Source organism: Heterocephalus glaber, unplaced genomic scaffold, assembly GCF_053883595.1.
Source record: "Heterocephalus glaber isolate CG9 unplaced genomic scaffold, H.glaber_assembly_v1.0 deba00001673, whole genome shotgun sequence".
Lineage (NCBI taxonomy): Eukaryota > Metazoa > Chordata > Mammalia > Rodentia > Bathyergidae > Heterocephalus > Heterocephalus glaber.
The window spans coordinates 11,989,726-12,006,550 of NW_028258410.1; the positions used below are offsets into that span (position 1 = coordinate 11,989,726).

The 16,825-nt window shown below is 44.1% G+C and overlaps 2 protein-coding genes across 12 annotated transcripts in view; one reads left to right on the forward strand and one right to left on the reverse strand.

The window, feature by feature from the left end:
- The window catches only part of Rab22a (RAB22A, member RAS oncogene family), a 59,415-nt gene extending 54,935 nt beyond the window's left edge, over positions 1–4,480 (reverse strand). The window contains exons 1-2 of one of the 2 annotated variants that reach the window (XM_004840938.4): positions 4,170–4,480; positions 3,118–3,197 (exon numbers count right to left, since the gene is read on the reverse strand). In XM_004840938.4, the coding sequence (XP_004840995.1) occupies positions 3,118–3,197; positions 4,170–4,205 (116 nt within the window). In that variant the 5' untranslated portion in view covers positions 4,206–4,480. The remainder of the gene's footprint in view (positions 1–3,117; positions 3,198–4,169) is intronic. The other variant, XM_087197509.1, reaches the window with a different exon arrangement.
- A 21-nt stretch (positions 4,481–4,501) lies between these two features.
- The window catches only part of LOC101710030 (serine/threonine-protein phosphatase 4 regulatory subunit 1-like), a 96,960-nt gene continuing 84,636 nt past the window's right edge, over positions 4,502–16,825 (forward strand). For 2 of the 10 annotated variants that reach the window (XM_004840935.4, XM_021255162.2), the window contains exons 1-2: positions 4,502–4,627; positions 4,754–4,798. In XM_004840935.4, the coding sequence (XP_004840992.3) occupies positions 4,621–4,627; positions 4,754–4,798 (52 nt within the window). In that variant the 5' untranslated portion in view covers positions 4,502–4,620. Of the gene's footprint in view, positions 4,628–4,753; positions 4,799–9,866; positions 10,067–10,087; positions 13,799–16,825 lie in introns of those variants that run through there. The other 8 variants (XM_004840934.4, XM_087197503.1, XM_087197504.1 and 5 more) reach the window with 7 other exon arrangements.

Consider the following 16,825-nt stretch of genomic DNA (forward strand, 5'->3'; position numbering starts at 1 on the left):
TAAGATATCACTCACTCCCACCAACATTTACCGCATATTTCCTGTGCCCGTTCTGTGTGGAGTCACTGAACTCTTCCAGCAACCCTATGAGGCGGGGACAAGCAGGACCTCCCTACCACCAAGAGTAGTTCAGCCGCTTTCATGAAAGCTCCCCGTTAGTGCTGGGCTGAGACCTGATTTAAGTTCAGACAGGACGGTTCTCCGAGGCATGGGCTCTTTCCCACTACACACAGTTGGGCCATTAGGGAAGAACACAAATTTAGAAGGATTGAGGGATTTAGGAGTGGAAGACAGTTCTGCAGGGGACTAGGTCCAAGTCATGGGTTGGTGATATGGTCCAGGACCCACGGAAAAGAGCTGAAGAAGTCAATTTCAGATTATCTCAGTAAAGGTGAGCTGTGAGAGGGGAGAAGAGTATTCAGGAGAAATGAGAGAAGCCAGGAGAAATGAGAGAAGCCAGAAAAAAGCTCGGGGAAGACTAACACTGAGCTCAGCAACAGAAGACATGACATGAGTGAGAGACCAGGGCACAGGTGGAGGGGAGGAGCTGGGGGAGGCGGGGATTTCCCTTGCAGAAGCTGGGGGCATGTCTGTGACATCGGGCCCTTGCCCATCTCCAGGGCTCTGCGGCCTGTTGCTGGCTGCCTCACCAGCCTCCTTGGCTACCCCTTATTCATGCTGTGTCCTCTAGTCACTCCAGCCTTCTGACTCCCTTCAACTCGCCCTACCCTCCCACCACATGGTCCCTCTGTCCCCCATGCTTGTTCCAGCTCTTCTACTCACCACCACCAACTGGAACACTTCTGTTGTTCAAATAACTGTTTTCTCAAACTTTTTAATTGAAATACAATCCACTTATCTTTCAAAACTTAAATTTCAGTCCTTCTAAGGGACCCTCTCTTATCCCTGTTATCAGTCACCCCCAGGACAAGGCTAGACCCCCAGCTCCATGGTCTCATAGCATGTCACATTTCTCCTTTGTAGCACAGAAAATGGCTAATCAGCCATCATTCCTGTATATCAGTTACAGAATATATCTTGATCTTTACCTACAGGTAAGATCCGTAAGGGTAGGAACTGAGTTTGTCTAAATCAGAGGTCAGCAAACTTGTTTGAAAAGTGCCAGATAGTAAACATTTTTTTACGACTATTCAATTTGGTCATGATAGCCTGGAAACAACCAAGACTATAATATATAGACAAATGGTTGCAACTGTTTCAATAAAGCTTTATTAACAAACCAGGAGGGAGAACAAAAGGTCATAGTTTACTGACACCTCATCTAAATCACAAGCACCCAAGCTGGCATCTGACACAGTTGGTACTCAATGAATGACGCTTAAAGAAAGAGCTGTTGGGTTTGGTGATGGATCGTCAGTGGTACCAAGGGAATGTGGTTTTAGTGGCATGGTGGAGTAGGACTGGGACGACAGTACTGTGGAACACACAACATTAACAAAGTTTGTTTCAGGAGGTACATGCTTTGTGGTGCAGGGTTGGGGAATGGTGTTCTTGAAGTTGAGGGGGCTGGAGAGGGAACATGTTTGCAGGCTATGTCAACAAGGTAGGGTGGGGGGGTGATGAAGAAGTAGGCTTCAGAACTCCAGGGTGGCACTGGTCATAAGGGAGGAGGCTACCTTCTGAGGCCACAGAAAAAAGGAAAGAGAGCAGGAAGAAATGAGGAGAAAGTCTTGCATTCTTCTTTCCTGTGAGATGTGAGCCATCACACTCTGCTGGAGAAGAGACTAGAGGCAGCTGAGGACCACAAGCATGTGACATATTGGGAACTACTGACACCATGGAAGAATGGAAGCCCACTATGGCTTATGGAGATCCATGAAGCTACACTCTTCATTTTTCTCTCTCTTCATTTGAGACTAACCAAGGTGTCATCTAAGTATCTTGTGGGTTCTGGATTTTCAGATCTGACTCAGTGTGAAGTATGTCACTTTGAATCACCATATTTAAATCGCTACTTGCTGCCACTTCCTATCACTTTACTTTCTCACGAATGTAGGGGCAGGCAGAGCATGAGGAGGGTGAGGTCATGCTTTAACTATGTGCACATACCCAGCTGTTTTGTTTGTTTGTTTGTGACAGGGTTTCACTATGTAGCCCAGGCTGGCCTCAAAACAGCAATCCTCTTGCCTCAGCCTCCTCCTGAGTGCTGGGATTATAGGCCTGTGCCAGTTCTTTCTTGAAGGATATTGAAAGACCTTTTACTTGCAGAAATAATTATAGGTTTCATCCCTGTAACCTCAAATGTGTATGAAACCCACAGAGTCTGACAAAGCAGATATCAAAAATATTAAGCACATAAACTAACAACAGGAATTTACAATTTTTCAGGGGATGATCCTATAGGAGTTTCCCTCTTGTAGGCTGTAAAGTATTTCTTTATGAGGCAGAGAATGATCTGTCTAGAGCACAAAGCCATATTTTATCCTGACAATGGATAATACAGAACTATTCTTTTAATGGAGGAAACCATTTGAGTGGTGGGGATTTGACAGTAAGAACAGAACATAGCAGTTATTTAGTTCTACAGGCTGAACGTAGTGTTAAAACCTATAAAACAACTTTTCACACACAAAGATATTAGAGATATTTAGTATTAATACTTCTTATAGAGTGAAAATAAAACTACAGGCAGTCAAGTTTAATTATCCAAAAACACCAGAGACCTGAAAAAACCTAACACGGTAACACTGATTCAATATTACTAACATTGTAGGAATGTATCAGAAGGGTTTGGACTCTATTCTACTTCTTTTCGAGAAGTACCAAAACCATCTAAGTATCTTTGACATATCTGAAAGAACACTAGGACCTATTTTCATCTGCTTTCCAAAGTGTTAACTGCCGTCAATGGCTACAGACCAAAGCTTCTATGTCTATTCTAATCCTAAATAAGATTCTAATTCATATATTCATTTTGAGCTTTTCACTCTCCTCGAGTCTGAAGATAATTTTCCTAAACTACACTACATCTCACTGCCTCTTTGGAGACGATGAGAACTAATTCAGAATTCATTGGGCTCTACCTGTAAAATACTTTTTTGGGGGAAAGGAGTTTCAATGTACTTTGAATGTATATTAAATAAATAAATTTCTTACCCTATTGTTGGGTTGATGTTCGGATCAAAACTGTCTTCCACAAACCGCCACACAATACTTGATTTACCTACACCTGTATCCTGAAAGAGAACGAGATGAGCGACAGGGAAAAAGTTAACTGCACAGATACCAAAAAAGAACATTGTGCCATATGTTCAGGGTTGCAGAAAAATCAAAGATGTGTCCGTTTTATACGTGGAGGGACACAAAAGCAGTTTTCATAAAAATTCACTGGAGTAATTAGAAGATTTCAAAACAGGTAATAACAGGGGAAAGGCTTTGCAGTTTTTAAGAGACTAGGACCTCTTTGAAAGACCCAAAGTCTCTGCCTCATGTGAAAAGTGACAAATACACTTGCTTTTAAAAAATACATAGTTTTAGCAAACTATGAATTCCAGGATTACTTCTGAAGAATCTCTGATGAACTCTAGCCCCACCCTATTTGAGGGGCATAAAAGAATAGTTACTGGAATTCTTTTTAATTTTTAAAGTAGAAACTCAGGAAGGAAACCATAGACCTCATAAAGCTTTGAAATGGCCAAACTGCCCTGACAAGACGGGATGGTGGGGATTCAAACTCATCTTTGGGGCCTATTGGTTTGAACGCCCCTCCTTTGAATGGAACTCTGCTAGAGGTGTCAGGAGTATCCCTCAAGTTCAAAACCGCCATGCAGGGACGAAAAGAGATTAACCCTGCTTGTAAAAGCTAAAGATCTATTACTGGTTTTACTTCGAGAGACTTGGCCAACTCCCAGCTAGTACCTTGGTGAGTTGGGAGCAAACTACTTTGGAGCGCTTCTCAACCTGGACGTGATGGAGAGCAGGGAGGGCTGCCTGGCCCCTGGGGTCGGGAAGAGCCCCAGGCTCCCAGGGCTAGGGCCTGTGTCCTTCCTGGCTCGGGCTCTCAGATGGGTGTAGTGAGGTGCCAGGACGGCCTGGGGGCCGGGGAAATGTCCGCGGGAGGCGTGAAGGGGTGGAGGGGCCGCGGGGCGCCTGGGTCCCCGCCCACTCAGCCTCCTGCCGCCCTCCCGGCCGGGCCCACTGCCACTTACCCCCAGCAGACACACTTTGAGTTCCCTCAGCGCCATGGCCCGGGAGCCAGGAGCACGGGCCCGCCTCCACCCTAAGTTGAGGAGAGAGAGGCCCGGCCCAGCACGAGCATCCCCGGCGCCGCAGCCGCACGGCCCGGCCCCAGCCGCGGGGCGCACAGAAGCGGCGGCCGCCCGTCCGCCGGTCGTCGGCCCGGCCTGTCCTTGCCAGCCGTCCGGAGTGGCTTCAGTAGACTGTTCGCCCCCCCGGCCTCCGGGGCGCCGTCGCCGCCGCCATCTTGGGACGCCGGCCGGGTCACCTGACCTCCCCGCCCACCTCGGCAGCCACCTTCGCCGCGAGGGTGGGGCGGCCGGCGCGAGAGGCCGGCGGCAGGGGCGGGGCCCGGAGCTGCGGGTCCCGCCCAGAAACCCCGCCCCCAAAGGCCCCGCTCCTTGCCTCCAAACCCATCCCAAGATGGCGGGTGAGTGGGGCTGGGCTTTGGGGGCGTCGGGTGGCTCCCTTCTCCCTCCCGGGGACGCTCGGGAAGCCGCAGGCCTTTGCCCGCCGCAGCCTCCCCCGCAGCTCTTGTGTGTCTCTTGGTTTTCAGAGATCCCCCTGTACTTTGTGGACTTGCAGGATGACTTAGACGACTGTAAGTAACAGTTGGGGCCGCCCCGCCTCTCCCTGGTTCCCCTCCCAGAATTGGGGGTGCACGAAGCGTGGGGCCGGGAGCCCAGGGCGTGCCCTGGAGTTGGAACCTCGACGGCCGCCCCCCCGCCTGCTGGGGCTTTGTGGCTGCCCTTCCTCACTGGGCGCTGAGACGTGGCGCGCTCCCTTGCGGGGTAGGACTGGTGCGGTTCTTGGGAACCTCGGACTCCCCGTCACTTTCTCTTCCTGGCTCCGCCGGCTGCTCCCGGAGGGTGAGCCCCGCGTCTGGTGGCTGCCGCGGAGGAGGCGCGACCCACCTAGGGGAGGTGGCTCCCACCCTGGGGCTCGCCCGCCGCCGCTGTCCAGGGACTGGTAGGGGTGCGGAGCAGTTGGGAGGTCCGCTTCTCCGGGCGGCTGGGCGCGCTGTGCGCGGACTTCTCGAGGCCAGCTCAGCCCCTCGGCCCCTCCTTTCTTGGGTGGGTTTCTTCCCCTTTCCTCTTCCTGCCCTTCCCTTTTCTCTGGAGTCATCTCAAGGGCTGATACCTGAGGGAGATGTCATCCTGGCAGTACAAGCGCCTGTCTGTGGTGAATGAAGTATTTCCTCTGCGTTCAGCAAACATTTGAACACCTACTTTCCCGGGCCAGGCCATGATTTAGGGCTTACAAAGATGAATTAGAAACATATGCAGGTCACGGGAGACCAGAGATGTCACAAAAAATTACCAATCTAGGGGGGTTTTTTTTGGCTCGCGAAGAAGGCCTATAGGTATAACCAAAATAGCTAACGGTTATTTGGGGCTTCCTGTGTCCCAGTCAAGTGTGGTACCTCCGCTCATCTTTTCTTCCCCATTTGCAAGTTTCCTAATGGCGAGAGTTAGTGTTCACTGAAAAGTTAACATAGACAAGGGACTGTTAAACTTTTTACATTATCTCTTTTAAGAGCTTTATTAAAGTAGCATGACACTTGAAGGGGCAAGAGAAGTCAGTGGTTAAGTGTCTTGGTTCTGGAGTTAGATGACCAGGGGCTGAAATCCTGTGTCACTACTTACTAGTAGTGTGATCAGTCTAAGCCTCAGTGACCTCGTATGTAAAATGAGCCCAACAGCACACCTCAAAGAACTTTGTAAGAATTAAATGAATGAATAAAGGATATAACATGAAGCCTTGGCATAGTGAACACTCAGTAAGCAGATGCCATTAGTATTAATATGATCATTACTAATAAGTGTTTGACATTCTTGAGCCAGGTACAGTGTAGACCCAGTCATGGAGCTGAATGTTGCAGCCAGTGGCAGCCAATTTGCAGCCTCAAATTGAAGCAATGAACTGTTTCCCTTGTGTGTTAAGTTAAGCTGCAGTTAAGGTGCCTCATTTATAGATTTGATGTTTGGCCCAGCTGGAAAAGCTATTTCTAGCTGTTTAGGTTATCGAAACAACCCCAGCTCAGTGGCTTCAAAGCAACAGCATTTTATTTTTTCTTACAATTCTGTGGATTGACTGAATGATGTTCCTGCTTCATATAGTCTCAGCTGGGACTCTGGGAAGGTAGATGGTCCAAAAGGGTATCCTTTCTCTAGTGGCTCCAGTCCTGGAAATCTGTAGGACTAGAGGTGCCCTTTCCACTTGGCTTGATGGACCTTCTCATGACCTCGTGACCATAGGCATTGGAAGATTTTGCAGGCAGCTAGCTACCTTTTGGCATATTTACTTATTTGTGTGATGAAAAGGAAGAGATTATATAGTGGAAAAAGTACGATTTTTACTATGACCCTATTTGAACAAATATTGAGTATGTGGGACTTGTAATAAAAAAGTCTTAATACTCTTTCAGATGACTGAAGACTTTTCCTAATAAGGAAGAAAACTGTCATTAAGGATCATAACCATACCTTGAGTAGGACAACTCTGGAACCTCCTGGAGCTTCTGATTTGGGTTGGGCTGGGAGCTGTGGGGTGCTGCATCTTGCCACATTACAATATAGTTAATCTAGGAGCCATAATAAGAGCCCCCCCCCCCCCCAATTTATGCTGCCTCAGGTTTTACCTTACACTTCACTGTGGTGGTATTTGGAGGCATTATCCACACTATGGTTGACATCAAGAACTGTGAAGTATTATCACCCACTTCTTGGCTCTGTGTTCGCTTGGGTGGATCATTCACCCATTCTGCCAATTTCTTTGTCTGGAAAATGGCATAAGAGTAGAAGCTGCATCATAGGATTGGCATTAGGATTAGATGGATAGTGTACAACCATTTTAGTTCACTGTCTGGCATTATCAGTGTGTATTATATTCAATATTTTATCTTCATCAGTGCTGCATTTTCATATAAAATTTTCTGGTTCAATGTCAACAGCTGCTACTCTGCAAGGTAGGGTAGAATGATAAAACTGAGAATCAGGTTAAATAATTTATCTAGTGTGGCACAGTTCATAAATGGTACAACTGACAAATTCTGTTGCTTCTGACGCTTGTTCTTTTTATTTCACTATGCAGGTCAACTTTACAAATACTCTTTTAAAATATATATATATATATATATATATATATATATATATGTATTTTTTTTTTTTTTGTAGTTTTTTGAGATAGGGTCTTACTATGTAGTTCAGACTGGCCTTGGACTACTATGCAGTCCTGGCTGGCCTTGAACTCCCAGTGATGTTTCTGCCTCAGCATCCGGAGTGCTGGAATTATAGGTGTGTGCCACCACCCCTGGCTCTGTTCTGTTGTTTGTTTTTGTTTTGAGATGAGATCTTACTGTGTTGCCTAAGCTGGTCTCAAACTCCCAGATTTAAATGTCCCCTCTGCCCTGCCTTCAACCTCCTGAGTAGCTGGGACTACAGATGTGTACTACCAAACTTGGCTACACATATTCTTAACATAGTGTTTGGGGCATGGATGTCAGTTTGCGTGGTACTGTCTGTTGTCTCCTTGGGCATTTTTGTCTAAATGATGCAATACTTCTTGGTTTAGAATGCAAGTCCCTTTGGGCAGGGACACTGGTCATTCTTTTTATTATTCAATGTCCTGCATGATCTAGGTGCTCAGTTAATGTGGTTACTGTTAACAATAATGGATTCCTAGGCTTGTCTGATTTACTTTGTGCTTCTTGATTAAGTTTGGCTAATTTCAAAAAGAAGCTGTAACTAATGAGTGCCTTGTTTTTTAAATCATTCAGAGTCTTCAGGCCATTGCAGCAGAGAAAAGATTTAATTTTAGAGAATTAGCTTGTTAAATGAATCTAAATTCCTTCTCTTGAGAGCAGAAAGTATGGGGGATGGCTTGGGATATTAGTTTTCATACAGGACTGTATGTGGAAAGGGATCTCAGAGAGTCTGCCTAAGGATCTCCAGGTCTGTGAATGTCTGGGTTCACTTACAACAGATGGAAGCTGGAGAAACATTACTGTTGGTAAGGTTTGCTTGGCTAATTAGAATTTAAATGTATGCTAGTGATGGGTGAACAGAAAATGAGAAATCTATTGCCAGATATAATGAGACCAAAGAGACCTATCCACAAAATACAATATGTGATCGTATCTGGATCTTTAGTTGAGCAAATCAACTATAAAAAGACATTATTGGGACAATTAGGGAACATTGTACTTAGACTATTAGATAAGAATTATTAATTTTGCTAGATGTAATAATGGTGTCACTTTTTTTTCCAAAGGAAAAAGACTAACAGACAAACAAGCATTCATAAGTGAAATGATTTGATGTGTGAAGTCTGCTTTCAAATACTGCAACAAATAATAAATGAACAATAAATGATTCCTCTGGAAGAGGAATCAGTGGAAAAAATAGTGGAATGTTGATACTTCTGGAAGCTAATTCCTGGAGACTGTTCTCTATTTTTGCATATGTTTGAAAATTTCTGTAGTAGAAGGTTTTAAAAAAATGAGATGAAAGGGTCACATACAATCAAACATCCACAGGAGAGTTGGAAGGCTGGATTTCAATTCTCAAGTCATACAAAGTTATTTGTAAGGTGCATTAAGCTTCAAAAGACTGACTCAAAATACATTAGTATTTGGGGGACAGTATTTCTTTTCTAATGCTTAGTTTTCAAGAGATATCTCTGAAAGAACTTGGAAGAGGGCATACTTCTGTTTATGAAAAAGTGAGATACCAACAAATGATATCTGGACATTTAGTGAAAATAGGATTACCTATGCCAGTGAAATAGAGATAGAAGACATCTTCCAAAGCAAAAAGCATTCCATTTCACCTGCCTACTTTGTTCCATGTTTGTAAAAATGTTATTTTCAAGGACTGCAGCCATCTATGTGCTTCCAAGGCAGAGATACTATATTAATTTGAGTTCTAAACAAAGCCATTGAACTTTTTCTCTGAACAACATAACTTGAATCAAAGGTTATCAATTATGTGTATAAAAATCTCCTTGTCAAGTGAAATAATTTGAATAGGATTAGAAACTAGAATTCTGATTCTTAAGAAATAGAACAAAACTCTATTAAATTGTTCTCTGTATCACACTGTTTTCTAAATGAGAGATGGGTACTTTTTTTCTGTAAAGGATCAGATAGTAAATATTTTAGACTTTTCAGGCCAGAAGGTCTCAGGTGGAACCTCTCAGTTCTACAGTTACAGCCTGGAATCAGTTATAAACTACACATAAAAGAATGGGAATGGCCATGTGCTAGTAAAATGTAATTTACAAACAGGTGTTGGGTTGAATTTGGCCCACAGGTGGTGGTTTAAGGATCCCTGCTCTAAATCAAACTTGGTATCATTTCATTAGAGCAACACGTGTCCGTGAGCCACTGTCTTTGAATGATTCTGCTGAATAGGGTGTCTTTGTCCTAGGTTTAGTAAGTAGAGCTTAGCCGTGTGTGAAGACCACCCCTGTTTTATTGAATAATCCTTGACAAGTTGCACATACTTGATGTCTCATCTTTCCTGTGGTTGTTGAGGATAAAAAATTCTTTTAGTGGGAGGAGAAGGACAGGCAGCCAGCGTCAGAGTAGTGGAAGCAGAACAAGCTTTGCCCTCCTTCTGTCCTGATGCATTTTATTTGGTTGACCTGTATTTTCCATTTCCTTTCAGGTCAATGGAGGAATGTCAGAAATTTCCTGAAATTGTCTCTGTTCAGAAAAGAAAATGGCTTTTTTCATCACAAGATTGCTTCATAAAATTAAAAAAAAAACTTTTAAACAGAAATTTTGCAGCAGAATCTAGCTAATGAATGTGATTTTGACCTTCAAAATGCCAGTTATTTCTTAACCTTGATGGGGAAAAAAAAAGAGGTGAGGGTATGTAGTTGACTTCTACATTTGGATGCCAGGACTGTGGGAGGTGCTGAGGATAGAGGCATGAAGAAGCTTTGGGCCCAGCTTCTGAGCTGCTTCCAGCACAGAGGGGTGGCAGATGGTGAACATGGTGCAGAGGCAGTGTGTCGGGGCACCAGGCAAGAAAGTGAGCCAAGAACTAGGGCATCAAGAAGACAGTGAGTGACTCAGTCTGCCAGGAGGAGGAGGGGATGTGACATTGCAGTTGGATCAGGTCAAGGAAGGTGATGGACATTCTAGGCAAAGTGTGCACAGAGGTTAGAGTTTGAAGATGGCCTGTTTTGCCTGGGGCCTGTCAAGAAGATGGGAGATTTGGAAACAAGGGGTACATTGGAGAGGAATAGGGGAAGAGTGGAGATACAACTGGGAGCCATCAGTGAAGAATCTGTCCCACTAGCCAGTGGGGTTTAGGTCTAACCAGGAGGCAGTAAGAAGTCCCTAAATGTTTTGCTTCAACTCACCTCTTAGGAAACTCAGCCAGTGGTCCAAAAGCTGCCATTTCTTTTTTTTGGTACCGTGGATTTAACTTGGGACTTTGTGCTTGCGAGGCAGGTGGTGGAACCACTGAGCTAAATCCCCAGCAAAGCTGCCATTTCTTTAGGACTAATAATGTTATAAAGCTTTGTTCTGAGTACTTCTAGTATTTTAACTTAAGTATGAAAAACGTATGGGGGTGAGTATTTTTAACCCCATTTTATGGCTGATCAAGGTTCACAAGGGGCACAGACTTGCCCAAAATAATACAGCTAATAAGTGGCAGGGGTGAAATTTAAATGAGGGACTCTGGCTGTAGAATTTATGTTAGTTGGCCCTCTTTGGAGAACTCATCATCCATTCATACATTCATGCATACATTCATCAATAGGTCTAATATGTTTTTAAGGGCCTATTAAGTCTCAGGCATTACATGAGATGTTGTGGACACAGTGAATAAAAACAAACCTGATTTCTCCTCTCATGGAGCTTTGAGTCCAGCAGCAGAGACAGACATTAAACAGGTAAACATGAATGAGGGAGGTAATCTCAAGTTACTTTAGGTGCTGTGAGATCTGAGTAGCAGTCGAATGTGGTAGTACCTGCACAGTGTGACTGGAGGATGCAGATGCTGCTTGCATTGAGTGGCCAAGGGAGGCTTCTTTGGATCTCCAAGAGGTGCTCTTGAGTTGAGATTTGAGTAAAAATCGAGATTTTCACATAAAGAGCCAGAGAAAGTGGCTGGGTGTAGCTCTTCCCCTTCAAGGAATAGAGGGAAGGCTTGTGTGTTGAGTGCAGTGAGTGATAGACACTAAAGGCTGGAGAAGTCAGTGGGACCATGCCGTGCGTGGCCCTTAAGTCCATCTTAAGATGAAGTGTCTGCCTTTCTCCCCGCCAGTGTTGGATATCGATCTCAAGGCCTCACACATGCTAGGCAAAGGCCTTACCACGGGGCTACATCTGCAGCCCTGAAGTATTTGCCTTTTATTCAAGGAATTGTGGGTGGTCACTGGAGAATTTTAACCAGGGAAATGACTAGAGCTGAGCTGTGCTTTTTAGAAAGGAGGAACCAGTGGAGAAACAAGCTAGAGATGGGATGCCCAGTGTGTTCTGAGGTCCTGGCAAGGGGAGTAGGGTCCCAATAAAGGAGATAGGCATGAGGGCAGGGAATGGGGTTGATAGCTCTTCCTCATGATGAGGGAAGGTTTGCTTCAGTGACAGGTCCTGTGAGAAGCTTTTGTTAGCCCCATTTCCTTCTACCAAGACTGTTAGGTACCCGTTCTCTTTATTTCCTGAAAGCTCTGTCACCCTGTGGCAGCATTTAACACAGGCATGGCCAGATGTCTTCCTCATCCATTAGAATGAGATGTGTCTGTCTTGGATCGCTGTTGTCTAGTATAGTGAATGGCATCAGGCAGTACGCAGGAAAGTGTGCTTTGGGGGCTGGGGTTGAATGGGTGGAATTCATGTTTCTGTCCGAGACAGTTTTTTTTGTTTTTTGTTATTTTGGTACTGGGGGGTCGAACTCAGGACCTTGCACTTTCAAGGCAGGTGGCACAACCACTGAGCTAAATCCCCGGCTCTCAAGACAGTTTTGTGGAGCTTAACACAAGATGCTGGTGGCACTGTCTGGCCTTTGAAAAGCCTCATAGGGCTAGCTCTAGAACACGGTTAGGACTGGAGATTGGACCGGTTAGGACTGGAGATTGGACCCGAGAGTCCTTAGTGGTGGGTGGTAGTTAGAGCCATGGGCGTGGCTGAGAGCTATTGATAGTGTTGGAGGATGAGAAGATAAAAGGTGTGATCTCTGAGCAGCAGAAGCATCTAGTAGTTAGCTGTAAGAGGTAACCAAGGGACTCTTGAAGCTAAGTTTTTGTTGAAGGTGATTATTTGTTTATGTCATTCTCCCCAGAGGGATCAGGGAAGATAAGGACTAAAGACAGGCCATGGAGTTTGGCATTTGGGAGATCTTCATTGACCTCAGTGAGAAATTATCAGCACAGCCAAGGAGTAGAATCCACATTGGAAGTACTTGGAAAGGCATTGGAAGTTTGAGACAACGTAGACTGTAGTCCAGTTATTTGGCAGTCACTTACTCATCACCCACTATATTCCAGGCAGCGGCTGGGCATTGGGCACTTTGGGGAATGATTACTGCTTGCTTTATTGCTCTGCCTCTCTCTCCTTTTCTCTTTCTTTCTTTCTTTTCTTTCTTTCTTTCTTTCTTTCTTTCAGGGTCTCACTATGTAGTTTAGGCTCACCTTGAACTCTCTATGTAGCCCAGGTTAGCCTTAAATTCATGGCAGTCCTCCCACCTCAGCCTCTGCGATTATGGGTATGTGCCACCATGCCCAGCTGGTTACTGCTTTTGAGCTCCTGCTTTTGGCACGAGAAAGCATATCCTTTCCAGAAGATGAATTGCGGGGGGGGGGCATTTTTTATGTATGGAAGATTCTAGGACACATTTGTACACTTTGTATTTACTCTGGAAACAAAAAAATTTTTTGCTGAATGATAAAACAATTCTCTTAATTATATGGCCAATAAATTGAGAACATATGTTCTCAAAAAGACACATTCATATTACTACTATTCTTAAGAGTCAGAAACTGGAACCTACTCAGATATTCATCATGAATAGCTTGAATTACAAATTGTAGTATGTTCACACAAGGGAAAACTATGCGGCTGTAAGAATGAATGGTCTACAGTTCTGTTGAACAATGTGGATGAATTTCACAGGCGTGTGTGAGAGCCAGACTCAGAAAGGTACATACTGCATGGTTCTGTTTATACAAAACATGAGACCAGCAAAGCTACTCTAGCCAGTCAGGCAGGAGAGTGGTTACCCTAGATGAGGTGATGAGTGGAAAGGAAGCCTTAGTTAGTTTCGGAGATGCCGGTGAAATTCTATTGCTTGCTGTGTATGCAGACTACACAGGCATGTTCAGTTTGTGAATATTATCTGGCACACTCATTTGTACACTTTTCTGCATATATGTTATACTTTGATTTTTAACAAAAATAATTTTAAAAATCTAGGCAAAAGGGAGAGCATAAGTGTGACCCGAGGGGCAGGAGTCAGAAGGGAAAGATGGCGGCGAGCCAGAGAAGCAGAGGACCCTGACCAAGTAAGCTGTGAAAGTACTCAGAGTGTCCCGGGAGGAGTTTGCTTCTTTCTAGAAGGAAGGTGATCCTCCTAGCAGTTTGGCTAAGGTGAGTGATCAGTAGAGAAGTGATTTTATTTTGTCAGCATTACCTGATTGTTTCAAATATTTTGAACAGTAGGAGAAGAGACCCCCTCCCACACTCAGTCCAAAGGCTGTTGGCTTTCTTCTATACCTTATTTTTTTTTCTTTTTGCATCTGCCTCAAGTCTGACTAGAGAACTCACTGCATTTAAGGGTAATATCGTTCCATTCATCAGTACTGTGTCAACTGGGACCCTCACCTTCTTTTCTGCCACTGTCTGGGTGAGTTGGCAGGAAAATTGAAGTGTGTAATATCATGGTGGAGCATATGAACTGCTTGGAGGTGCAGAGTTCTCACCTATCAAGTAACCCAAGTAAATGTTTCCCATTGACCGTTAGTGTAAAAGTGAGAGTCATAAATAATGGCAGGTTTTGGAAGCTGTGATTAAAGCCACAAATCACAGAAGAATTTCCATGCATGCATGGTGTAGAAAGGATGGCTGCTCATGCATTAAGTTAGTCTTTTCATCCAGCCCATTGTATAGTGCTAGTAATAACCATCAGTAGCTCTCAAAGATGTGTAATATAAAACATGCATTGGACAGATCTGCTCATCTGAGAGCTAATAAATCAGTGCAAGTCTTGTTAGAGAATGACACTTATATAGAAGAAGTTTGCCTGTGCGACTTGCTATTGAAATTTATTTAAGTCAACAAGGACCTGTAGTGTGTGGGGGCCAGTTTCCCCACAAGAGCTAGTGAAGATTTGAGTGTTGTTTATCTTTTAGATGGGTCAGGTTTGTCTACTCTAGCCAACAGAAATAGTCCCAATTTAAAGTTTGCATTAGCACTTGTAAGCCTGTAGCAAGAACAAAGCCACTTTAAATAACAGTCTGGGAAGGGCTTACTCAGGTTCCCCCCAAATCATTTAAGGTCTTACAAAGAGTATTGTTCTTTGGAGAACAATGAATGACTGATAAATTCTCTAAAATTATTTCTGTAATATGTATTTGCTCATTCTTCTTCTTTTTTTTGTTTTGTTTTGTTTTTGGTACCAGGGATAGAACTCAGGTCCTTGCGCTTGCAAGGCAGGTACAGTGCCACTGAGCTAAATCCCCAGCCTTTCATTCTTCTTTTTTTAAAAAAGTAGTTTTGCAAGTAAGGCTAATCTGGTTTTTGGCTACCACCAGCCATTCTTTTAGCATTTTGGTTCAGATGTAAGCAGAGTGGACCACGTCTATTATGTTCCCCATTCAGTGTTCCCTAGTGCTATGTCAGAGACAGACTGTTGGATCGTATGGATAATTGGTCTGGCCCAGAGTGTCATATCTCACACAGAGTTATGGGTTGACACGTTAAATGGAGCGTAGTAAATATTGGGAATACCTGGAGAAAGGATTCTTAATGAAAATGCTTGCTGGGATGGACATGCCATAACATTCTGTCTCCAGCTTCAGCTCTGTTCATGTCTAGGCCAATAAAGGGACCTCAATGGGTATATTTTTATTGTGTTTATTTTTTCCCACCTTTTTACTTAAAACCAACTCTAGTGTGGCTGGTCAGTCAGGGCTTGGCAGCTTCTGTGAAATCTCTGGCATTCCTGAAGCACTTGAAGGTGGCTGACAGTGTAGTTGGCTCTCCTGTGCTTGTGTCTCCGTCTGCAATGTTATTTTCCCTTTTCCAGTTCCTCTCTCTTTTTCCATGTGGCAGATTCTTGCTTGATCTTCAAGGTCCCGCTCCTGTATTGCTTCTGTTACAGACTCTGTCTGTCTCTTGTTTCCTTTTCTCTTTCTTCCCTACCTTCTTTCCAGTGGAGTCAGTTTCCTCCTGTTTCATACTGTGTCCCATGGCTCCTGCCATCGTGGCAGTATGTGTTACCTGTATATGACTTTCATTCCCTTGGAAGCTTTTGTAGTCCGAGGACCCTGTCTGTTCACCCCTGGCTCCCCAGGATTGTGTTGAATCGTGGTTTATTGTTGAAATTCATCATGGAGTGAAGGCGATGTTTAATATAGGTTTGCTGTTAACAGGCCTTCTGTGCTCATACTGGTCTGTTGATTTTTTTTCTGTTACAAAATAGTCTGTAAAGTCTGCCCATCATCCTGACTGGGAATTGAACCCATGGCCTTTGGACTGAGCAACACCCTACCCCTACTTTAAGACAGGAGCTTGATCACTAAGTTACCTAGACTGGGTTCAAATTTTTTATCCTCCTGCCTCAGCCTCCTAGAATGCTGGGAGTTCTCATTGTACCGCCACACTCTTTTTATTAAATTGTATGTATTACACTTTGCACCTGTGACATCAGAATTATCCTATTCTTTGCAAAATGGGCAGGGCCTCACTGAAGAGGGACCAATCCTGGTTTTGGTTGTGTGAGCTCAGAATCACTCTGGTTTGGATTGGATGGTAGAGGTGAGTTGTCTGTGTTGTAGCTGTTAAAGAGGAGTTTTAAACTTGTCCCCAACCCCAGGCAGGTAGCAGCCATAGCTGCTGACTGCAGGGACATTGGGTACAGTTCAGGGAAATTGGGCAGCTTGTGTGTGTGCAGGATGGCACATAGGGTGCTGAGCATATGGGACGCTGGGAAGGGCCACAGACCTCTGCATCTCTCTGGCACTTGTTCCAAGCCCTTTCCTAACTGTTCTTTGCTAGGTTTGATTATTAATCCTTTTTGATAGAGTCAGTGATTTCCCATGTAAGCTTGCCAGTGAACCAAGTATATGGCAGTTTATCATAGCGTCAATGCCAAGTGAACTCAAAACTTGATCAGTATTGTTTTATCTTATATTTTAAATTGGGTTAAAGTGTGAAGTTATTACTAGAAATGATTTTCTTCAGAAAACTTTGCTTTTCTACACTATATTAAGCTTTCATCAATAAGGTTGGTAACTTTCTTTCCCCCAAATGTAAAAAATACTATGAAAACAATTTCAAGAAGGAATTATTTATATGCTACTTCATATTTCATTCCTGACTTGAATGGTTAAGATATCTGATATTTATGTGTGGGCTGGACTTTTTAGGTCCCAGAATAATTGACTGCTCATGATA